The sequence below is a fragment of the Callospermophilus lateralis genome, chromosome 9 (genome assembly GCF_048772815.1).
Source record: "Callospermophilus lateralis isolate mCalLat2 chromosome 9, mCalLat2.hap1, whole genome shotgun sequence".
Taxonomy (NCBI): domain Eukaryota; kingdom Metazoa; phylum Chordata; class Mammalia; order Rodentia; family Sciuridae; genus Callospermophilus; species Callospermophilus lateralis.
In genome coordinates, this window is record NC_135313.1 from 17,700,347 (window position 1) to 17,721,168 (window position 20,822).

At 54.7% G+C, this 20,822-nt stretch overlaps 1 protein-coding gene across 9 annotated transcripts in view; it reads right to left on the bottom strand.

Annotated features, from left to right (window-relative positions):
- Positions 1-20,488, bottom strand: part of Speg (striated muscle enriched protein kinase) — a 55,215-nt gene extending 34,727 nt beyond the window's left edge. For 5 of the 9 annotated variants that reach the window (XM_076866497.2, XM_076866502.1, XM_076866503.1 and 2 more), the window contains exons 1-8: positions 13,730-14,662; positions 12,731-12,773; positions 11,864-11,898; positions 11,199-11,288; positions 10,780-11,116; positions 6,456-7,762; positions 4,539-4,682; positions 4,044-4,226 (exon numbers count right to left, since the gene is read on the bottom strand). In XM_076866497.2, coding sequence (XP_076722612.2) covers positions 4,044-4,226; positions 4,539-4,682; positions 6,456-7,762; positions 10,780-11,116; positions 11,199-11,288; positions 11,864-11,898; positions 12,731-12,773; positions 13,730-14,111 — 2,521 coding nt within the window. In that variant the 5' untranslated portion in view covers positions 14,112-14,662. Of the gene's footprint in view, positions 1-4,043; positions 4,227-4,538; positions 4,683-6,455; positions 7,763-10,779; positions 11,117-11,198; positions 11,289-11,863; positions 11,899-12,730; positions 12,774-13,729; positions 14,663-19,969 lie in introns of those variants that run through there. The other 4 variants (XM_076866500.2, XM_076866498.2, XM_076866501.2 and 1 more) reach the window with 4 other exon arrangements.
- Between the last annotated feature and the right edge of the window lie 334 nt (positions 20,489-20,822).

Consider the following 20,822-nt stretch of genomic DNA (forward strand, 5'->3'; position numbering starts at 1 on the left):
CTCCATCTGCAGCCACTGTCATCACCAGGAAGACCCTGCAACTATGTAGCTGTGGCCAGGGCCCTAAGGCAGAAGAAAAGGGATGTAGAATTTGGTGATATGATTTTCTTCCTTGCCTTTTGCATTCATGGCTGCCAATAAACAGCCTCTTTCCTGTTGTGATAGTGCTGATCATATGAGCAAGACCAGAAGGAGTCTTGACAAGCCACATCCCAAGTCCAAACGTCTGCAGCCTCACACAGCTCGGAGTCTTTTTGAGCATATAGCCCATGAGTCAGGATGATCCTCATTTTACAGATAAGAAACTTGCAGCCAAGGTAAAGGGAAAAGGCCAAAGGCTTGAGTAGAAAATGCTATAGCCTTGGGCTCAAACACATGAGACCTGTGCCTGAGTGGAGGGCTGCAGGCTGTGGGATGGAAGCCCAGCACCAGAAAGGCCTCCTGTCAGAGCCCACAGTGGGGCAGAGCCAGCTGTGCTCCCTCCAGGCACAAGAGGAAACAAACAGGACCACAGCCATGATGGAGGCATGGAATCAACAAAAGAAAGTGAGAAAACCCCCAATCTGACCCACCCACAGAGGCCCGAGCTGCCCCTCTGCACAAGCCCTAACCCTGAACCTCTTCAGAGTAAAAGGAAAGTGGGCAGTGTAGTGGTTAGGAGTGTCTACTTGAGAAACCCTGAGAAGGCATTTTAAAGCATGTCTCAAGCCTCCAACTGGCCCGGTGCACCTAGGACTCAGTATCCAACAAGGACACTGAAACTATCAAAATGCAATCAATAAAAATGACAGTTATGAAAACCCCAGTTCCAGCTAAAGGTGTGGCCCAGTGGTAGAGCACTTGCCTATCACATGTGAGGCCCTGGGTTCAATCCCTAGCACCTCCCCACCAAAAAAATTCAGTTCCTCAGTTGGACCAGCTGAATTTCAAACGCTCAACAGCCACATGTGGCTAGTGGTCACCACACTGGACAGGGCAGATACAGAACACTTCCACTATCATGGAAAGGTGTATCGATCAGCACTGGTCTAAAGCAACTTGCAGTAGCTTTCCCAGTCTCAGTTTCCTCATCTGTAATCTGGGCATAATAATAGAACCCACCTCACAGGGATGGACTGAATATGATTACCCAATCAACAGTGCTCAGTAAATGCTAATTAGGGATATTATTTTTTATCTGTTATTCATGCTAAGTTTATTTGTTTCTACTCTAAGTCTCTTATCATTTATAACAATCCCAGGCAGACCGTGGAAGCTCAATAAAGGCTGGCCTAGTGTTAGCTTTGTCACTAGAGTCTCCATGTATTTGTCTCTCCATCTGTAAAATGGAAATATCACCATCTGTAAAATGTCATGGTCCCTTCAAGGGAGATATATATGTATATATATACACATATACACACACACATATATTTTATCTCAACATAAATCAATGAAAAAGACATGAAAGGATTTGGGAAAAGGACATGGCACTCTATAAATTCTTGTGTGTTGGATGCAGCAGCAGCAGTACTTCTCACACTCACCAGCCACCCATCCCCATCCACTCCCCAGCTTTGAGACAGTTATTCCAAGGGTGTGGGAGGAACATAGGGCTGGGGAGGAGCGGCCAGAGCTGGTAACACCAGGTCCTGCCTGCCCCCCAAACCAGGCTGCATTTTCTAGTTGCCCATTCCCTAGTTACTGTGGTTCCTAAACAGGAATAAAATCTGTGGGTTCTTAAAAGCAGGCCCTGCTGGGGTGGGCACCCCAGGAGCACACTGGGCAGCCAGCCCTGGTTTCCATGACATTGGGTGTGGGGGTGGGGAAGTAGTAAGAGAGGACAGTGGCTCTGTACAGGGCCTCTTCCCACAAGACACTACCCACTCCCTCCCTCCCTCCACCTGCTCCCCACACCCCCACAGCCAGACACCCCCGCCCCGACCCCACAGCCCGAACCACTGCCTACAGACTCTAGGCCTGAGACCCCCTCCCTTGTCAAATATCTGTGCCACCACTGGTTCCACCCACTCAGGCGGCTCTCTGGATCCACTGGCCCCCATCCAGATACTCTGGACCAAACAGTGCCTTGTAGGGTAAGAAAGTCAGCTTGCTCTATTACAATCAGCGACGATGCTGGACCAGCGCACCAGCCCCTTGGACCCAGGGGCCCTGGAGCCAGTCTGACTTATGGGGCTGCTCATAAAGCCTGGTACAACCAACTTCTGTGCTGAAGATTTTCTGGGTCCCCAGGGCAGAGGAGAAACAAAGATACAGCAACAGTCTGAGAATCCAGGGGCTGGGAAATAGGGAGGGTCCAGGGGGTTATGAGGTTTGCAAGGCAGAAGTGGAGTCCCAAAGCCCCAGACAGTCTGAAGAAAGGGACAGGAAAGGGTAAGGTGCTCCCCAGGTCCTCCTGGAAAGCTGAGTTAGTGTGCACAACACCATCCCTGAACGCTAACAACTAACATTTGTCTACAGCTTTACAGTTCATAAAGCTCGTTCGCACATTCGCTTTCATCCGTGAGGATGGTATAATTATCTCTGGTTTACAAATGAGGAAACTGAAGCTCGGGGAGATTCAATGTGGCAAACACAGAACTCCCTGTCAAGTGCTGACAGCTGCCGTGCCCCAAGCCGCCTTCCCAACCTTAAAAGGCTCCCAAATGGCTCTTAGCCCATATTCAGGCACCCCCACCCTACCCCTTGCCATTTCTCAGCCCAAGCCAGGTATTGACTGGAGTCCTGGAGCCAGGCCTGGGCCCCCTAAGGGGATCTGGGAGCTGAGTCAGAGGCCAGATCCCAGAGGTGATGGGAGGACGGAAACGCGTAGTGGAGGGATGGGTATGATTCATCAAGGTGGGAGGGATAAGAAGAGGCAGCGAGCCTTGAATATGGCACCTGGGAGGGACACGGAGGTGAAACAAGATGAGGACCTGCTGCTCTACAAAGACATAAGGTGCTATCAAAGGAGCTAACACGGCACAGCTGCGGTGCCAGACCCCACCAAGAGCTCCTGCATTTTGAAAGTGCTAACGCCCTGGGACCAGGCACACGGGCTGGGCTGTCATCTGCTGTCCTGTAGCACTGAGTGGAAGAAAGGCACAGAACAGCATGTGCTGTTCCCCCTCCTGGCATGTCCTGCCCCTCCTTCTGCAGTCTAAACCCCGCCTCCTCCAGGCTCTCCTGTCTCAGTGCAAATATCCTAGAACACTGACCACTGCTAGACTCCAAACTGAATTCGTCTGTGCCTAGAGGCCCTCCAGCCTAGGTCCTCTGAGCTAGATTTGGACACCCAATGGTAATCCCCTTGATTGCAGGTTGAGTCTCTGTCTTTTCCTTCTGTGACAACCCCTACCATCCTCCCCTCTCTCTGCCCCACTATGCAGGGTCAGTGCATTGTCAGGCCCAGCCACCTGAATGAACAGAACTGTCCACATACACGGACACCAGTCCAGCCCTGCCTGAGCCAGAAAGAAACTGGACTGAAACCCAAAGGAAGTAGTCTGACACCAAGTGAGAGCTTCTATAAAAATAGAAAACAAGGCAGCTCCATACTGCCATCCTGAAGGTGTTCTCAGCTGCACCTTCTTTAAGGTTTGGGGTTCAACAGGAAGCAGGGACACTTGAAAGCCTCTCTTTTTACAGGGTTGGGGCTTTCCTATAGAAAAAATAATATAAAAAGCTCCTGGTGAATCTTAAGCCCTCTGGGCTGAGAGATTCTTTTTCTCAGACTCAAAGACAATTCGCCTTCCTCACAGGACCCTGTTCAGGGAATTGGCAGGGGAAGTTGGTGGTTATAGGATGTCTAAAGACACATTTTACTAACTTCATGAATTGACCAGCCTGGTGCCTGTCCTGGGAATTTGATCCTTGCCCTAAGGAACCATTTTAACTGCTTTATCCAGAGAGGCCCACAGAGAAGGGACTCTGCAAGATGACTGAGAGCCCAAGCACTCTCATTTGCAAGTGGGAAAGGAGCTTGGGCCCATGGCCTCACATCCGCTAGGAAGGAAGGATCACAGCTCACCCCCCACCCACCCTGGGTTTGGCGGGCTCCCTACCAGGTCTCACAGCCAGTGAGGCAGCACAGCTGGCCTGGCCCAGCTCGTTGATGGCAGTGGCCATATAGCTCCCCGCGTCAGCCTCCTGGGCCTCCCTGAGCAGCAGAGTGTGCCTCTCGCCCTCAGCCCGGATGAGAAGGCGGCCCTCACTGTGCAGCGTGGACCCATCCTTGAGCCAGGACACTGTGGGGAAGCAATGAGAACCAACTCACTACGGCCAGAGGCTCACTGGGGAAACCTCACTCCACCCCTCCCACACAAAGGTTCAAACCATTCCTTGTTCTGCCTGTGGGGAATTCGGAGGAGTCTGCCCTCACTCCAGAAGCCCAGGCTGTCCTTTTCTCTCTAGGGAGTCCTGAGCCATCTCCCTGAAGACAGGCAGCTCCATGCAGTGGATAACTTACTCCTCTCCTCCCACCCACCCCCTCAGAGGATTCTAGAAGAGGCTCCCTCTCCCTGTCCCACATGCTCTGCACCTCAAGACCTGAAGCTTACCTTGGGGTGGGGGGTTGGCGGTGATGATACACTTAAGCAGTACATCAGCCCCTGGGGCCACCACCGCGTTCTGCAGGGGAATCTCAAACACTGGGGCCTCCAGGGGCTCTTCTCCAGCAGACACATAAGAGTCATCCGAAGACTCTGCAGATACAGGGGTGACATGAGTGATGAGGGGGATGTGATCCCTGTGGAAATGACTCGGGGAGAAAGCATGTTGGCAGCCCTGTGTCTTGGAAAGTACCAAAACCCAGACATCAGGGCTTCTGGAAGGGATTAAGGTCTCTTTACTGAAAGTCCTAAGATAGAGAAAAGAAAATTTCAGAAGGAAGGTTCTTCACCAGGACAGGGCAGCTGAGACCACAGTTAGTGTTGGTTTCTGGAGGAAGGTGGGGATGTGATATGACAGGCACCTTCACAAGAACTGTTCATCACATGTGGCACAGCAGACCCTGTGCAAGGCACTCCAAGGGGACACAAGACTATATAAGCTCGAAATGGACAGGGGACAAGCTACCAGCAAACCAAGACCGAGCAGCAACAATAGCTACAAAAGGTAATATGTGGGAAATTGTCACATTTGTGAGGCCACCATATGACAAACAGGGAGCTGCAGGGGGATGGGCCTCAGAGGATCAGCTTCCATTCCTCCTTCACCAGGCAGTAACACTACACTCACTACATTGCATACTGATGGGTACCCAGAATATAACAGGAAATAAGATGTGATCCCTGCTTATATAAAAAGAGGCTATGCTGTCATGGTTCTTTCTGGGTATTTTCCAACTCTGACATTCTATGAGCTAGATAAAGGACAATGTAGGCAGCTAAAAGGGCTGCGAAGATCCCAATTTTGCTGTTTTCTAACTATATCATCTTGGGCAAATGAGATAATCTTTGAGTCTCAGTTATGTTATCTGGAAGATGGAGGGATAACATGCAATACTCTGCAGAGCTGGCAAACAGACTAAATGAGATAACATCCTTATGGGCCTAGTTAACACAACACCTGGGACATAGTGGGTATATAATAATGGTTGTCAGTAGGATGATGGACTGGAACCTAATCATCTCTAAAGATTCTGAGGTGGTAACACTTAAATGCAAAATAACTTTGATGAAGAAAAATACAGGGTGATAAACACAATAAGAAAGATACTGGCAGGGTCTCCTAGATACAGTGTGGAAAAGCAGTAGGGAGTGGGAGCAAGTCAAGGATAGCTCCTTCTGCCTCTCCAGAAGTGGGCCCCAAGTTGCTGTTCAGGATGGGCAGGGTTAGGGGCAGCAGCACTTGTCCTTGATGTTGCTCATCACTCACAGAAAGGCAAGAAGACAACACAAAAACAATTATGTGTAGGGACCAGTTAGTTCAGCAATGCAGGATGTGAGTATGGGAGAGAGGAGGCTGGGTAAGACCTTAGCGGCCACAGGTAGGCTGACATATGGTGCTGGGAAGGGAAGGGCAGAGTAAGGGGATAACTAACACAATGCCTGCCTGTAACAGGAATTTGAGACCAGCTACCCTCCCTTCCCCAATAGAGGAATGGAGGTTGCTGAGCACTGCTTAGGTTCTCACCAGTGCCTCTTTTCATTGTGGGTCCTTGACCCAACAACCGAGGAGGCCACTGGACCTCTGTGAACTTATGGCAGGTATGTGGGCACTAGCCTGTGCTCACCCTGGCATCCAAACACACTCACACTCACACTCCTAACTCACCAATGGCAAGATCTAGCACAGGACCTTCACAGTCCGTCACTCCAACCCGAGCCTGTGTCAGTATGTTCTCTGGCAAACAGCACCCTCATAGCAGCCTACCAGCCCCAAGCAAGGCCCTCCCTACTGCCAGGCAGCTTGTTGCTCCCAAATTCCCTCCCAGCCAGGTCTGGGCACCTTTCCAACCCTTTCAGCACCCTTACCGAGCTCAGGAGAGGTGGGTCGGACCCTGCGACCTTTGCCCTGGCTGCGGGGTCCTCTTCGGTCCCAAGCCCCCCAGGGACCATCCTCCTCAGGTCCTCTGCGCAGCCTCTTCTCCGCCTCAGGCCCTGCCCTGTTCTTCTCCAAGGTTTGGGGCACAGCAGCGCCCTCCAGGTCCGGTGTGGCCCAGGGCAGAAAGCGCACTGCCTGCGCTGGGGGCTCCCGCTTCCGACCTGAGGGGGCTTTCGTCCGGGCCTCCGGGAGATCAGCATTGTGGGGTGGCACAGGGCTCCTGCACTCCTGTATGGCTCTGCCCCGGGTGAGTGGGAACTGATCCCGACGCCGCCTAACCTCCTGCTGTGGGCCTTCCCCAGGTTCTGTCCTGCCCAAAGGGCCACGGCTTCTGGGCCTCCCAGGCTCTTCTACAGACTTGCCCACAATACTGGCAGGAGGAGGCTGGGTGGCGGCAGGGCTCACAGCCCGTGGCGTCTTAGGGGTAGAGGGCCGGGAGAAGAGTGGGGGTTCTCCAGGTTCTCGAGGGGATGGGGCACGCTGCAGGGTGGCACGCAGGGACTCATGGGAGCGCACCAGTTCCTCCCGCGAAGTGGAGCGGCGTATGCGGCCCAGCTCCTGCGCAAAGCGCAGCTCGAGATCAGAGGCAGGGCTGCGCTGTCTTGTGCGTTCGTCCAGCGAGGCCGCCTTCTGCTGGAACAGGCGGCGCCGCTCGGCCACACTGCCCTGCGGTGCCTGCAGCTCCTCCTGAGAGGCCCCAGGTATGCCCCACGCAGCGTCGCCTTCGGACTTGGGCTGTTCCAGGGAGCGGGCCTTGCGTAGGGGAACCCAGGGCCGCAGGGGCGCTGGGGGCGAGTCGCTGCGCTCCAGGCTGCGACGTCGCTCCTCAAAAAACTGCAGCTTGTCCAGGATGCGGGAGCCGGCTCGCACCAACCTCGGTGAGCGGCCCAGCGCCGACAGGCGACCTGAGGCCTCACTCAGTGGCGTCTGGGGCCGGGACTCTGTCGTACCCGCCAGCGAGGGCCCCGACGACTTGGACTTTTTGCCTCGTTTCTCTTCCGCGGTGGCGTCCTCCGGTAGCTCAGGCTCTTGAGTGCGACGAAGGAGCGATGTGGGGGTGGCTGGGGGCTGGGCGCTGGGTCCTGGTGGAGCCCTCTTACCCACCCTAGGGGATGGTGGCGGGAGCAGCGCGGACTTGGAAGGAGGTGGAGGGGCCGGGCGAGGGCGCGGGGCTTCACTAGCCTGCTGAGGCTGAAGGTCAGGTTCCTCCCTGCGCAGTCCACTTTGAGGGATGCTGCTGCAGAACCAAGACCAAGAGGGGTAGAGGATTCAGGGAGCCTCCCCTCCTAGACTCTCAGCTTGTGACAGGGATTAGGCGGTGGGACATGCTGGGCAGGCTTGGGGGTGACATGGGCCAGACCCTCCTGCCCCCCACCCCCTGGAGAACGGCACAGCCAGAGCAGGGGCTGGGGAGAGGCCAGCGGCTCGTGCACCAGAAGACTGGGCTAGTGGCCGAGTCCAGGTACAGACTCAACCCCAGGAGCTCTGGCCAGCCCCCTCCCCCCAGGCCTGGAAGCTGGGAACAGCAGGAACAGAACTGAGCATGGGCAAGAAAAAAAGAATGAGGTTTAGGACCCAAAGATGAAGTGGTGAGGGAAGACAGGAGGGTTGGGTAGGGAGGGGTCCTCTCTAGAATGCAGTCTTCTACTCATTCCTGCCCTCAGCTGGCCCCCACAGCCCAGCCCAGCCTCAGAAGAATGCATCCCCTTCACAGTGGCCCTTAGAAGAAGGGCACTGGCCTTCTCTACCAAACACAAGACTTTATAGAGCAGTGCCCCATCCATGTGATGACCTAGCTCCTGTGGAGACTTGACTCCATTTCTAACACCACCTACAGTAGGGCAGAGCAGGCAGCAACTGAATCCCTGGGAATAGGATACCCAGACTCCTATTCTCTTTGCTCAATCTGCCCCAGCATAGACCTTTGTCTTTGTCCTGCCCCTGGGAAAGGAACCCTGAGTCCTTGGAAACCCTCCTGAGAAGTTCTGAAATTTCCTCCAAAGGGTATACCCAGAAGTAATTACCCAGTGGGCCTGAACAGGGAGTGTGCAAGATGAGGAGGGAAGTAGCCCATCAGCCCAGGATACCCCCTCACCTAGCAGAGCTTTGATATCCAAGAGATAGACTTCAGTTTCCCCCTTATGGACCCTTGGTGGGGGGAAGTCAAATGTAAAGATAACAAGACAAGGAATCTGAGCTCTATTACCATACCTGACATATTAGAAATAACTCTAAAACTTATAAAATGGGGCTGGGGTGGTGGCTCAGTGGTGGAGCACTCGCCTAGCATGGGTGAGGCCCTGGGTTCCATCCCCAGCACCACATAAAAATAAATAAATAAAGATATTGTATCCAACTACTACTAAAAAATAAATATTAAAAAATAAAATAATAAAAAATTTATAAAATGGCTTATTGAATATTTACTGTGTGGCCAGGCATATACAAAGTAATTCAAATGCATTGAGTCATTTAATCCTCCCAACCCCTTGAGATAGGAACTGATATTACCCCCATTTACAGCTCCCCAAATGGCCCCCATTACCTCTACCATCAGCCACTCCCCTCTTCTCCTATAGCACTCCCTCCAGTACTGCCAGCCCCCAAATCTCCAAAAATGACTCCAGTGCTTCACTCCAAAAAACTGAGGCTTCAGACAGGTTAAGTGACTTCCCAAGGTGACATAGCTAGGAAATGGGGCACTGAGGTTGAAACCTAAGTGAATCTGACTTCTGAGTCCTTGTTCCCTTCAACTGTTTAGGTTTCTAGAGAGACAGAAGGGAAGAGAAATAGGACAGTACCAGCCAGGAGTCCTAGGAGTGCCTAAGTGTAACGATGTTTTAGACTACCTTGGTCGGTCACCCACATTGCAAGACCCACCTCTGGCTGGGGGCAGGGGAGGTAATCTTGAGTGCCCCAGGAGGCAGAAAAACCTCAGCCAGCCACCAGCTGAGAGGTATAGTCTACTCTGGGGGAGGGGTAGCAGAGTCCCTGAGGAATGGCCTCCGGGAACTGGGTGAGGTCTGCAGAGAAATTGGGGACAGCAAAAGAGGCCTCTTGCCGGCAGCTCCAAGAGCTCCAGGCCAGACTCTACCAGACATCACTAAGGAAATGGGTTCCTCCTAGTTGCCATAGCAACTGCAGGCTCTGGCTGGGGCCTGGGAAAGGCAAGAAAGGAGAGGCAGTACAGGGTACAGGAGAACCAACGATAAGCCAAGGGAGCTCCCCAGGCCCCTGTCCCAGACCCAGACCTCTCCTGTGTCTATCACTAGCCACTCCAACCACTTATGAAACAGCCCCCTCCCCAGACCCCTTCTTTCTACTCCATGAAGGAGGTACCTCCTCCATACCCATACCCATCACAAAGCAGGCCCCCTCGCAGCTCCCCAAATGGCCCCCATTACCTCTACCATCAGCCACTCCCCTCTTCTGCTATAGCACTCCCTCCAGTATCTGCCAGCCCCCAAATCTCCAAAAATGGCTCCAGTGCTTCACTCCAATATTTCCACTTGTTACCACCCCCAACCTGGACAACCCTGGACCCCACCCTGGGTGTTTCCCACAAGATAATCGCCTGCCCCCTGCCGCTGTCACTCCAAACCCTCCACTCCACCCCAGCCTGCTGTCTCTAGCCCTCCTTCTCCCAGCCCTCTGCCTCCCCACAGCCCACGTCCATCCTCCTGCTTCTGCAGGCCCCTCACCCCATCTAACCCTGACCACCTCGGGTTCTCTTCTCTCTCCTGGGTGCTCGCCTGCTCCCCTGCTCTTCCCTGCTCTCCCAGGAGCTGCTGTGCGGAAAGGTTCTGTTCCTCCCAGAAAAAGGCCCACATGGGAACAGGAATGTGCAGAGAGATGAAAAGGCAGCAGCTGCTGAGACAGCAGGCACGGAGGGGGCAGGGGGGGGGATCCTAGGGACAACTGGAGCCTGAATGGGCGAGGCAGTAGAGGGCCCCTGACAAATTGGAGCTCTCAGAGGAGACAAGGAAGGGACAGAGGAAAGGACAGAGGGGCCCATGAGACCATGGAGATGGCACAGTGGGCCAGGACAGGTGGGAGCAGAAGGATGTGGGAGGTGATGGCCACGGAGGGAATGGTGTGGGAAGAGTGTAGCTGGGGCCAGCAGTGAGGGGTGGGGGGTGCACAGAGATGGATGGGGCAGGGGAGATGGGGTGGAGGCTGATGGAGCAGTAATGGGCGGTGCAGGACAGCATGGTGAGATGGGACAATGCAGGCCCAGGTGAGGCCATTACTTACACGTGGATGGAGAGCGCCCGTCCTCTGTACAGACTGAACGCGCTGCCATACAGGTCACTGGCCACCGAAAGGCTATCCTCTGACCCCCAGCTTGCGCCCACCAGATTAGCTCGCGATGCCCGCACCAGCGGCTCCACCCCCAGGTGCCGTGGCCCGGCCCCGGTTGCCTGTGCTTGCCTTGGGCTGCCTGGGAGGCGGCGGGTGCCACCCCCGCTGCCCGCTTCCTGTTCCAGGACCGTCTGCCCGCTGCCCCACCAGCTCACTTGCTCCTCTGAGGTGCCTGTCACGGAGGTCGGGGGTGTGTCCAAGGAGGTGCCCACCAGGGTGTCAGAGCCCCCTAGAGAAAGGAGCACAGTAAGACCTAGATGCCCCTTGCGGGAAACCCTCCTGCCTGCTCTCAGAGCACCCAGAGAGCTCACCCGTGGGGGTGCTGAAGGCCCCGTCATCCCGAAGCTCCAGGCGCTGGGTCCCCTGCACATCGCTGATGTCATCCTCAGCCGTCTCTGAGTCTGGAGAAGAAGGGGTCTGTGTGGGCAGGGCCCTCCTCCTTCTCCTCCAACTCTTGCCTAAGTTGCCTCCTGCCTCCCCCACAGCGGGCTCCATCTTACCACAGGTAGGGCTTTCAGGACCCAGTCTTCTCTCCTCTTTTGCTTCTGCCACCTCCCTGCCCAGATTCCTACTTCAGTGCCCTGGCTCCATCTCTGACCCCCTGGCTACTCACCCTTGCCTCCATGGGGCCCTCAAAACTGCCATCCTCCCTCCTGCCCAGTTAAAGGCTTACCAGGGACTCATGCCCTCCCCCTCCGCTCCCTGTTGGTAACAGCTTAACTCCCTGTGTGGTGCCCAAAATAACAAGGTCCTAGGTTCCAAGGCTCTAAAGTCTGGGTTCCAGTTCCCCAGAAACAAAGGGGAGTCACCTCAGAGTCGAACTGTCAGGGCACTCGACCAACTGCAGGGCCAGCCTGTCCTGCACCCTAAACCAGCTGGAAGGCATCAGGGTACACAGCTGAGGCAGGGTGAGGAGAGGCCAGGGCTGGGCAGGGTACAGGGGGAAGTGGGGGTAGGGCAGAAGCCAGCTTCCTACCGTAACTTTGCTTTCTGCAGGAGCGGAAAACTTCGCTTCCATAGGAGCAGCAGGAGAGAGATGTGGACAGACAGTTATCAGAGTGTTTGTGGGATGGGGCATGGAGGACAGAAGGGGCACAAGGGTCCCCAGTGCCTGGTGGGGATAGATGGGGGAGGAGGACACCAGATGTGCCCAGCATAGGGAGCCATCCCCATGTGCTGGGCTGGTTGTTCCAACTGGCCCAGTGGTTCTGGGACCCTGAACCCTTCCTGGTGCTCCTACTTACTGGCCATACTCACACCTGTTTGTGCCCAGTTCAGCCACAGACCTGGGCCTTCAAATATTAAGGGTCAGTCCCACCCTCTACCACAAAATTTGTACTATGCTTTGACCCTTATTTACAAAAGAAACCACATCTGTCTGCATGGGGCTGGGACAGGCACTCTCCTCAAGAATCCTCTCTTCTACTGGTGAGTGGTTCTTTAAAAATGCCCAGAGTTTGAGTTAGAAACAAAGATTCCTGGGCATTTTTTTTTTTAACTTTCCCAGAGTCTATCAGGTTCTGTGCCTCAGTTTTCCCCTGGGTGCCATGACAAGCAGGAGCCATGTGCTGGTTGCCATAGCATGGAAATATGCTCCTCCTCACTTGGTCTCACAGATGAAGAATGGGGAGCCCAGGCCCATGGTAGGGTGTGCTGATAAGCCCCCTTCCCATTGCTAGGTCCTCTCTCAGCTTCAGGGCCCAGGGGCCCTTCTTGGGTGGGTGGGTAGATGAATTGGGGGGGGGTGTCCCACATCTTATGGGCTATCTTCAGGGCCTTGATGCCTCATGAAGGGACATGGATCAAGAGGAGGAGTGGGCATGGGCTAGAGCAGTCCACGCACCATGGGTAAGTCGGCCAAAGGCCCGGCGGGAATGGCCGGTTTTCTGAAAGAGAAAAGCCAGAATGAGTTGTTGAGGGGGAAGCTTGCTCCTGAGTCCCTATACCTCCCAGTCCCAACCTGCTATATCAGGCAAAAATGCATACTAGGGGCCAGTGGGGGGGGGGAGGGCATAGCTTGCTGGGTAGAAAGTGTATCCACTCTGCCTTCCTCCAGGCCACCCAGCTTGGCTCAGGAGTAGGGGAGGAAGGTGAGGGAACAGAAAGGCTGCAGGTCCAACACTGGGACTCCCTGCTGGACAGAGGCTTATAGCCTGGGACCAGATAAAGGAGAGGAGATGTGGTAGTCAGGATGGCTGATAAGAAAATGGAGGGGGTGCGCTTGAATGATGAGAAATGGAGGGCCAAGGACACAGATTCCTGTTGAGGAGAAGGACAGAAACCTGGGAAAGGTGTCAAGAGGATGGGGAAGGGGTGATGGGGGGGGGCAAAGAGTAAGGATCCCCGAGGGGCCAGAGCCCCAGGAATGCAGGAAGGATGCCCGGGTATGCAAAGGACAGGGCAGGGCTTGGGGGAATTTAGAGCTCAGCGAAGATCCCTTTGCGTTTCTTTCAGGAGCTTCAGAAGATGGAAGGCTCGAGAGTGGGGAGCTAGGGAAAGCCGGGCGGGGGTCGGGGACTGGGGTTGGACAGAGGCGCCAGAGATGGCGAAGCAAACGGGTGCCCCGCGCCGAAGCTGCAGCAGTGGCCTCCCGGGTGGTCGCGGGGACTGGGGACTATAGGGGATTCTGCCCTTCAGCGCCGGGAGGGGCCTGAGCGCTCAGGACGCGGGCCCGGGCGCCCCCCGCCCATACACCGGGCCGCCGCCGTCCGCGAGGCTGGGGTGGGGCCGGTGCCGCTCCAACGCCCCCTCCCCCGGGCCTAGCAGCGGTGACCCGCCCTCCCTACGGGGCGCCCAGCCCTTCCTGCCCCCTCCCGGCGCTGCCCGCCCCCGGAGCCCTCACCTGGAAACGCTTCTTCACCCACAGCTTCTTCATGGCGGGGGAGGGGGCCGGGCCGGCGGCCGGGCGAGGAGGGGACGGCGGGGGCGGGGCGGAGTCGGAGGCGGGGCCGGGGGCGAGCTGGGGAGCGGGCGGGAGTCCGCGCGGGTGGCGGAAGGAGCCGCCGGGCCTCGGGAGCCCCGGCGGGGGTAAAGCGAAGGCGGCGGCGGCGCCCAGAGCCCGCCCTCTCCTGCAAGCCTGCACCCCACCTGGCGCCCCTACCCTTTCCTGCCCCTCTCCGTCCCCTGGGACGGCCCTCACCTGCCTTCCCGCACGCCCACAAGACAGCTCCTGCTGCTGACAGCCCCCACTCCACCCGCATCTGCCTCCCGGGCCCTGGGCACATGGGGAAACTGAGGCACAGAAGGGGAGGGGTGCAGCGGCCCCTTGCTCAGGCCACTCTCATTGGCAGCCCAAAGCCGCCTCCAGGGCGTCTCCTCCCTCCTCCGGCCCGGCGGCCCTGGAAGGTCAATAGCATCTCCACTCTCTCACTCCGCAAACATGCGCACACGCAGACGGTGCCAGGCAGTACCCAAATCACTGCAGGACAGAGCGCCGGGTGGGGGCGCCTAGGTCATACTCAAGGGTTCTTGGGGATGGGGGCTCCCTGCTGACGCGGACCCAGGCTATAAAATGCCCAGGATCCTCAAGACAGCCTAAGACGGCTTTCCTCCCTTTGCCTTGAATTTCTTGATGCCCTACACACACACACACACACACACACACACACGCACACACGCACGCACGCACGCGCACACACACGCTAAGGTGCCCAGAGGTACTACTCTTATTCGCAGAGTGGGCACACTCACCAGATGTTTGTTTGGGTCAGGCTGGGGATTGAACTCAGAGCCTCCATGCTAGGCAAGCCCTCTACCACTGACCTAAATCCTCAGCCCTCACCAGATTTTTTTTGTTCCCCCCACTGCCCTCCCCACCCACCCTATCCTCACCCCCATCAGCCTACTCAGCACCATCAACTCTTTGCATAAACCAAGTTCTATTCTGTCCTTCTCAATAATCATGGTAGCTAGATTTCTTTAATATTTACCAAGTACCTGACATTTTATAAATGCAACACTTACAACAACCCCATGAGCTTGAAGCCTTTATGAGCATTCCCATCCCCACTTCACTGACAAGCCACTAAGGCTCAGAGAGTTCCTGTGGCTTAGCCAGAGCCATACAGCTTCTGAGTCTGCAAGTCTTCAGATTGAAATTCTCATCCCACCATGTTAAATGGTGCCAATTCTGGTTTCTTAGGATTTAGTGATTACAGTACTAAGTAATTGTTAACAAATATTGCATTCTTGGTCTGTACTAGACATTGTGCTAAGCACTTTGTACGAAAAAAACTCATCTAGTCTTCACAACAGGGAATGAGATTGAGGCACGGAGACATTTGCCCAAGCTCACACAGCCAGGATAGAGGGAGCCAGGATTCTATGACTGGATGATTGACCATTATTCCATAAAGCATCACAAGCTGATTGGTCAATGTGTCTTCTAAACTTATTGCTTTAAAGCCTGGGTACTAAAATAAATTCAGAGTCAGATTGATGAGTTTTGTTCAACCTGCACAATATTTGGGGTGGCACAAGCATCTCAAAGTCAGCGGTTGACAATAGCACCGCCAACATTTCAGTTTCTTTTTGGCCCCTGAAGTTATTTGAGTTTGCACCCTCTTTTTTTTTTTTTTTTAAGTTTAAGGTCACACCTTATACCTTCCAGATACATACAGGTGTTCTTGTGTCCCAGACTGTCAGTGGCAAGTGTGTCAAGTACAGATCCATACACGGGGATGTGCATTGGGAGAGCTTGTGTGTCTGTCCATATTGCTTCCAGTTAAAGGACCCTGGACACCCCCAGATGTCCCACTCACAGATGGGGTAGCTGAGATGGGAGCGGGGGTAACTTGAGCCTCTGCTCCCCAGGAGAATCCGAGGGGCTGGCACATTCCGTAGCAAAAATAACCAATGGGCAGCGGGCGTGAGTGACGGGACAGCTGGGCCTAGGAGGGGCGGGGAGATTCTGTGCTCCTGCCCTGGACCTGTGTTGCTGAAGTGCTGGTCTGGGACATGCTCTCAGAGTGGGCCTCTGCCATTTGCCCCAGATTGCCCCATTTTCCTTTTGCTCCTGGGCTGGCAGCTGTGCTCTCCTGCTACTTCCCCAAACTCAGGTTTCCCATTTCCATGTTGCCAGCATTTCCCCTTAGCTAGAGAAAATCCAAGTCCTTGTGCTATACCTGATTTCTCAAGAAGACACTCCTCTGAGCTGCAGGCACCCACTCTCCTCCCCTTTTCCTCTCTTTTCTGCCTCCATTCAGTTTCTCCCTCTTTCCCCTCCCTCACTAACTACCCTGCTCTGTATTTCTGACACACTGTATAATTTACTTATTTACTACATTTGTTGTATATTGTCTATCTCTCTTTAGAAAGTAACCTCTAGGAGGACATGAATGTTAGTTTTTTCCTCTTCACTCGTGTATTCCAAGTACCTAAAACAGTAATTGGCATATAAGAGGCACTCAATAAATATGGGAATAAATGGTGGTAGAGCTACAGAGGTGGGGTGGGATAAGGAGTGCTAGGGAGGGGGACAATGGGTCTTCTAGAATAGCTTTCTTCATCCAGTTGTCCCCACTTTTCTGTCTTGACCCAGATCCTTTTCTAAGAAACAGTTGGAGAAGTGATCACCCTCCTGATTCTACCTAGAGCTTCTTGGAAGGATCTGCTCTGATCAGCACAGTGTCTCCTGCAAAGGCTTTGACTCACTGCTCCTCTCTGCTCTTCTCTTGCTTCCCTCCCATGCCATCCTTCTGCTCACACTCTGGCCCCTCTTCCTCTCTCTGATTGGCATTGGGCATGAATGGATAGCAACACTCCATACCCATTCCCAGCTCCATACTAGTTTCCTCCTGGGTTTTCATCTACTCACTTCAAATTCCAGAAAATAAAAGAAGATGAAATTGCAGAATATTTCTTAACATGGGTTTTGGTGCACTCCCTATCTTTCCTTTGCTTAAACTGACTTTCTCTTCCTATCTCTAACTTTGCCCTTCATACCTTCCGTCCCCAGAATGGTTCATTACCATCTGTTGACCTTATGATTGAACCAAAGTCCCTCAGACCCTGTGCAAAACTCCAGCTAACACATAGGCAAGCATCCTTCACTTGCCCCTCCTCTCAACCATGCCCTCTCCCTTTTACCCCCTTACAAAGAGGCTTCCCCTGCAGCCATGCATGCCCCAAGCTTTGAGGATAGCACTTGTTCCGGTCACTTAATTTACGTATGGCTCCTCAGCTTGTACAGGTGGAAACCTGGTGTTTTGAAAGAAAAAGAATGCCTGCCTGGCTGGAGACTAGATCAGAAGGTAGATTGCCATGTTGACAGCAGAAAGATGGTCATGATAACGAATCTTGTTGAAGCCTTCCCACCCATCTCTTTCTGTGAACGGGCAGTGTAGACCCAGACCTACAGACTCAAACCCAAACCTACCCCCTTACCAGCCATGTGACATGACCTTGGGTAAATTTTCTCCTTGAACCCCAGTTAACTGTCATAATAGTAACCTGGGGTTTGGAAGATTAAATAATTAAATGGGATAAAGTGCCTTACACAGTTAAGGACTTTATAAACATCCTGCATTTCTACTATCTTTACCTCCCATTTTTTCCTCATTTCTATATCCCCAAATCCTATCACTACCATCCCAGTTTCTCACACCCTCCAAACTCCCCAGCCTGCAGCCCACTCATCACCTCAAGGACCCAACCTCCCAGGGCCTGGCCAATACCCATCCATCCTGAGCCTTGCCAGGACTCTTAGCATCACCCTGTCTTGCTGGGCCAAAGAATAGTCTCAGCCAGGAAACTGCCTCCTTCTCTTTGCAGCCAGGTCCTTGCTTGGCTTCCTCGAGTACCCTGAATCCTGCTGTTGATTCCAACCAAAAAAGTTTTCCATGAGTAAGTCTCAGTAGAGCTGAGATACTTGTGCAGCTGCCTCTGTTCAAGAGCTGTCACTGGGAAGGGATTGGTGGAGGGGTGGGCAATAGAAGGAAATGGAAGCCAGACTCATCCAGTGAATCTCCCAACATCACCAAAGCCAAGCGTCTCTCCCCAAAATCATGGGGGAAGGGTATAATTGTTAACCACCTGGTTCTTTCCAGCGGGACAGAATGAGGCTTCTGTTTGTTGTGCTGTCTTCTGTCGGTACAATCTGGACATGTTCTCATATGTGACATGCTGCAGCCCAATCCTCTTCTGATTCTAACGTGAATGTCAAAGGCCCCAAATCCAGCCCCACAGCACCAGGGGCCTTTTCCTCACCCACAACCTTCAAACCTGCGATTCATCAGAGCAGCCCAGACTGGAGACTGTCCCCAGCCTCTATGTAGTTAAACCCAGCCAGAGCCGAACTCTGCCCACCATGCCACCCTGATAATAAAGCACTTGGAGGGACCAGGCAGACTAGGAGGCTCCCATCTTAAGAAATGCCAGGCCTGTACCATATCAGACACTCCCCAAATACTGCATGGCTCACTCAGTCTTTCTCTCCCTCTCTCTCACTTTTCAGAACTTCTTAGTAAACAGCCCCCAGAGCCAAAACTAAGAGCCTGGGATGGGATGGCCATATCTAGCTGCATGTCTTAGGTAGATCTCCCTCCCCTCTGGTCCACAATGTCCTCACCTGTAAAAGGAAGCGTTTGGAGCAGCAGTTCTCTGTGGACCTGTCCAACATTAAACAAACATTATGACCACTGCTCTCTCTCTGTCCTTCCTTCATCTTACCTAATATCTCTCCCTTCCTACACCTGTTCTCATTAAGGTACATACCTTACCCTTTGATTTATGTTGTTTCAGCACCCTTTACTCCTGAGGGGACCAGAGTTAAGTAAGTCCAGTCCTTCCCCAGCTCAGAATGCACTCCACTCCATCACCCCAGGCTGGAGAAGCCTGTATCTGATGAGTGGCTAAGCTAATCAGGAGAAGTTAGCCTTAGCCTTCTCTTACTCAAGTCTGGCCACAGAGACCATGAGGAACCAGTAGTTGGAGACCCTAGGAAGTGATCAGAGTAAGGCTGAGAGAGGAGATGCTGAGAGCTGTTTCCTAGTCTCCTTTGTCCTCTAGTTGCTGAGGTCTTCCCTTCATCCTGGGGTCTCCTCCCCAGGTTCCTAGGATTGGCCCCTATAGGAGACCACCCAACTGGACTGAGATGTCCTCTTACAAATTCCTGGAACAGTGACACCTCCTTCCAGTTGTTTGCCATCTCCCCCAAATTCTACTTCCTCAAAATTCTGTTTTCTACCCAAGGCTCTGTCTTTGACCAAGAGAAGAACCATTCAGCTAACTCAGGAAATGAGAAAATAAAAACAGAAGCCCAAATATTGACCCAGGGAGAATCCCCACCAGGCCCATCAGAACCACAAGCACAGGGCCCAGGCCCCTATCCTTCCCTTCTGCCTCAGACCACCAGCCTGGAACTGTACCTCCACAAGGGTCTGCCCAGAATATCCCCATTCCATGCCTCCCCAAATTCACTCTGGAACCTTAGTGGACGTGGTCCACAAGTTTTCCACACCACCTCTCCCCGCCCCTTTCCCACATCTGTTTGTATCACCACACAGATCCAGCGCTCCACAGCCATCACAAGTATTACACACATGCATGCATGTGATTGTCAATCCACCCTGGCTCCACCTCCTGATGTCCCAGACCCTTCCGCCCTGCTTGGTGCTGATCACACCAGCCGTGCCACAGCAGTGGCCCACCCCCTCCACAGTGCAGCCTGGACCCGGGGAACTGGCCCCTCCTTCAGACAGGCACACACCTGCAAAGGATTCATGGCCTGGTTCTCAAGTCTGTTCCTGGAGCTAAAGAAGAGGATTTCTCCCAGGAGGCTTCTCTCTCTACAGGAGAGCTGGGAGGGCTTCCACTACAGAATCCCCCAAAAGGCCAGTGTGGTCTCAAGCTGGGCTCACCAACTGCTGACCCTTGACCTCTGACCTTTCGGTGGGGGAGCCTCTGCACCTTGACACCCTTTCCCTGCATTTCCCTCTGGATCTGCACTTGGGGCCTGCACAGCTGAGAAGCCTGGGCACCTGGAAGAAGGCGGAGGAGCCGCTACCTGGCCCACGTGGCCTGGGCAACCCTTCTCCACTCCAGCTCCCCGAGCCCGCCAGGGATGGCCCCACCTCCCCATTACCTCCGACCTCCAGCACAGTGAGCACAGCCTCGCAGGAGGCCCGGCCCCGCTCGTTCTGGGCCCTGCAGCTGTACACGCCGGCGTCCTGCGCCCCGCAGCTCCGCAGCCACAGGCAGCTGGGCTCGGGGACCGGCGCGGGCAGGAGCTGCCCATCCCGGAACCAGCTGAGGCTGGGCTGGGGCGTCCCGCTCACCACCACCCGCAGCCGCACGTCGCCGCCCGCACACACCGCCGCGTTCTTCAAGGGTCGCAGGAAGACGGGAGCCCCGGCCCCGGCCCCGGCCCCGGCCGCCGGGGCCCCTCCGCCGGCCCCCACTTTGGCCCTCTTCGGGGGCACCCCTGGGCTGGGGGGTGCCCTCGTGCCCACGTCCTCGCCTCGCGTGCCCCGGGCTTTCTGCATGGCCTCTGCGAGCTGGGCTTGGGGGACGCTGGATCTAGATGGCCACGGGACACCCCGGAGGATGGTGACTTGGGAGACGAGTCCTGGGGGGCCGGCGGCCTGCCTTCCTGCTGCCCGCCCGCCTTCGGCCTGTGCTACCCAGAAGGTCACCAGGGCGGCCGCGGTTGCGCCTCGGGGGCTATTTTTAGGCCCCCCGGCTCGGGTTGCGTTGCGAGGGAACTGTGGAGGGAGGGGGCAGCAAAGGAGGGGACTTGGACTCCACCGGCTCCTTCTCTCCCTCCAGGAGCCCCCATCGCCAGTCTTCCAGCCCTGGCTTAAATGAATCAATGGTGATTGGTTCCAGGCCCCCTCTTTCATGGGGTGTCTGTCCCCCAACCACCTCAGCCCCACGCAGGGGAATCAAGTTACCCCTGGGCTCAGTCCCATTTCCCTTCCTCCCGCCTCTGAGGTCCC